This window comes from Vicia villosa, linkage group LG2 (assembly GCF_029867415.1).
Source record: "Vicia villosa cultivar HV-30 ecotype Madison, WI linkage group LG2, Vvil1.0, whole genome shotgun sequence".
Lineage (NCBI taxonomy): Eukaryota > Viridiplantae > Streptophyta > Magnoliopsida > Fabales > Fabaceae > Vicia > Vicia villosa.
Window position 1 is genome coordinate 166,673,326 of NC_081181.1, and position 3,652 is coordinate 166,676,977.

At 32.1% G+C, this 3,652-nt stretch overlaps 1 protein-coding gene across 1 annotated transcript; it reads right to left on the reverse strand.

Moving 5' to 3' along the window:
* Positions 1-2,577: 2,577 nt before the first annotated feature.
* On the reverse strand, positions 2,578-3,431 carry LOC131647342 (uncharacterized). The gene has a single exon (XM_058917243.1). The coding sequence runs from the start codon at positions 2,916-2,918 to the stop codon at positions 2,757-2,759; it is 162 nt and encodes a 53-aa protein (XP_058773226.1). The 5' UTR covers positions 2,919-3,431; the 3' UTR covers positions 2,578-2,756.
* Positions 3,432-3,652: the final 221 nt, after the last annotated feature.

A 3,652-nucleotide genomic window follows, 5' to 3' on the forward strand; every position in this document is an offset into this window, starting at 1 on the left:
AAGTGGGAAAAAGGCTATCCAAGTGAACCATTAAAAAGAATTCACAGGCCAAAAGTTACAGGGCGCGCGACGCGCCCTCAAGACCGCGCGACGCGCCCTATGTTCTGCCAAACCAAGCTTTTCAGCTCCCAGGCCGCGCGACGCACCCTCTTTGTGCGCGACGCGCGTTACACCAGAAAAGCAAAAACCAGTCCAGAAGACTGCACAAGTGGTGTAGCCTCCACTTAACACCTACACATCTCATTTTACACAACTAATAGAATTTACAAAATTCAAAATTGTTGGGGTGCCTCCCAACAAGCGCTTGTTTTACGTCGTAAGCTTGACGCCTTTATTGTGCACGGATAGTAGCTTCCTCCACGACACGCCAATGCTTTCGCCCCAACGCGAACCTAAAGAAAGTGTCCTAACCACACACGAACAAACATTACGAAACAAGAGAATATACAACAATACGTAAACAACACATATTAACAAACACGTAACGATAAGTAAAAACACGACTTTTACAAAAGTTTGGTGAAATTAACTAAACAAGTTGAAAAGTGAAGATTTGAAATTAAAGAACTATTCGAGTTCAACTTGTTTAATAAGTCCACCAAACAAAATTAGAACATGTATCTATACAATCCACTATACAAAAGAAATATCCGTTGCAATTCCAATTTTAAATTCAAGTTGTTTCCACACCTACAATCACTTAAACTAAACTTTCCTCATTAATTTTGGAGCAAGTCCCACCAAATTAACATGATCAAATTTTATATCATATTTATTTTTATCACAGAAATAGAATTTCCTCAAAATTGTTACTTGAGTAAACCAGAAACAGAATTTCCTCAAAATTGTTAGTTGAGTATACTAGAGTTTTATTTATAGAAATAAAATATGCTTTATCCTCCAACTTATGAACTTATGACCCAACTCAAATTTTAATGTCCTCACGTGGATAATTGTTCAAAACTAATTGTTTTTTACTTTGAACCTAAAATCTTTCTTCCCATTTTAGTGAAAAAAAGACAAAATATCTTTTTTTTCTTTAAGTTAACTTTGGGGTTTATTTTGTTTCCTTAATTTCAAAAGTGTTATATTGGTCCCTTAACTCTTCAAAAGATGTTATTTTAGTCTTTTTGTCATATTAGCGACTGATTTAGCGATCTAAGTTTTTCCGTCGTGATAAAAAGAACTAAAATGACATCTTTTGAAGAGTTAAGAGACCAATATGATACTTTTTAAAGTTAAAGGACCAAAGTGTATCCATGTTAAGATAAAAAAGAGTATTTTGAAGAAAAAAAAATGAAAAAGTAGAAAATGCATTTAAGTCTGAGAATGAGTTTGAGCAACATCAAAAACTCATTTATATCATATGTTACAAAATTTTGGCTCACTTGTACCAAAAAAGTATTTTGGTTCATTACAGAGTATCGAAAAAAATATTATTAAACAATTTTTTTAATATATTTAACGTTAAGTGATTATTCTTATAAATAAAATTAGAGAGAACAAAATTTCCCTAACCTTAACCTTGTTAGTTGTCTTGTCAGTAGACATGGCAATAAAATTCAGACCCATTGGTATCCACCCGAACCCGCCCCGAAGTTGACGGAGAAAATTCGTTTTGATTGAGTTAGGGTTCGAATTTGAGTTTTCCCGATTAGAAAATATGAGGATGGGCCGGGTAATGGGTACATTAGTACCCACCCCTAACCCGCCCTGTTTATTTCAATATGTACATTATTATTTATATTTCATAATTTATATTATTAAATATGTGGCTAATGTTTTAATAATTTGATTTGTATTTACTATTTTAAATATTTGAAATATATGTATGAAATTTTTTGAGATTGCTTTATTTTGCTATTTATAATGTAATTTGATTTTTGAAAAAATAAATATTTTTATTAAAAAATTTGATTTTACGAAATATATAGTGGCGAGACGGGGATATCCGAACCCGTTAAAGACAGGTTTGGGTTTTAATTCCCCATCCCCGTTTGGGTTTGGGGCGAGTAACGGGAATTGATTGGGGATTTGAGTTTGGATTTGGGGGAGGTAAAAACCGTCCCCGACCCGCGCCGTTGCCATGCCTACTTGTTAGTTGTCACTGCTATTCATTGAATTGAATTACAGCCAACAAAGATGTTGTCTTTTCAGAATCCCAATAGCTATAAGAATTGTTTGACTAGAATCATCTGTATTAAATGCTAATAAAAAAACTATATATTTTTTTATTAAAAGATTACATCCTCACTTCCAAATTATTAAAAGGATGAAGGATAACTTTATCAAATTATCTTAATTAATCAGAATAAATTAAGAGTATTTATAAGAGGTACAATTAAAAAATTAAATATAAAGTTATTATATTGATAATCTAAAGTGACCAGTATTTTGAGACAATACTTCATATATCAATATTTAACTCAAACTTATAATTATGTGTGATTTTTAGTTGTTATTGTTGTCTCCGAATAAAAAGAAAATAGATAAAAAAAATAAAATACACAAGCTCAAAATATAAATAACTTTTTCTTCATACACCATTATTTAACTCAGACTCAAAATATAAATACCTTTTCCTTCAACCCTTCATACACCATTATTTAACACAAATTCAAAATATGAAAGAAAAATATATAAAACTTACAAAAACTAAAATATATCCCATTACAGAGTTATTACACACAAACACCTAAAATTCATGAATATAGATGAAGGGTGAAATTGAAGGAGAAAAAGAAAAGCATGATGAATTAAAGAGAAATGAAACCTTCTCCTACAAGGAATCCAAACATGAGAACAAGAAGTCCCATTGTGATGCTTTGAGTTGGTGATATGAAGGTTTGTGAGTAAGCAAGTAGAGTAAAAGCTGCACCAATTAATCCAATCAAAAGTGCTTTTGTCTTCTGCCTCATTTTTTTACAGTATAGTAGCAGTTGTGTTCCTGTGAAAATGGAGAGGTGTGGAAATTAGTCCGAAGCGAGTGTTGGCAGTCGGCACTTGTGAGGTAACATCACAGTCTAAGAGTTGTAGTTTTTACGACAGCAGTATTATGTTGTGTTGTATCTGTTTCTGATCTGGTTTTTGGTAATTTTGGAGGCAGTCCGAGTTGTTTTGGTTTGAATAGTGTCTCTGTTGGAGTACTGGAAGGGGAAGGGTGGAGTATGTACTTTTAAGAGAACAACTCCTTGTATTTTCATCAGTAGCTTTGGTGTTATTTTTGTAATTTGTTTTGGTGTGTTTCTTATATGTTGTATTTTTAGCTTAGCAGCAACACTGCTTGTGATTGCAGTTGTTCAGTAATAAATCACCTTTGGCTTTGCCAAAAAAAACAAATTTTAGACTTCTAATCTCTTGCAATTTTGATTACATCTTATAACTCAGTACAGAAAATTCAATTAATTTAACTTTTCTCTTTCTCTTAAATCAATTATACAAATGAGTAGTTTTTAAGTAATTTTCAAAGTAATAAAATTATATGATACACTTTGTAGTTTCCAGTTAATGTACTATGATGTCCGTTGATTTAACATGAAAAGAGGAAAACAAAAATAGTGACTCAGCATTATAATATTCATACATACTAAACTAGTGGTAAACCCGTGCGTCCGCACGGGTTCTGGTGTGGCTTGGACTGAATTTTTCTTAT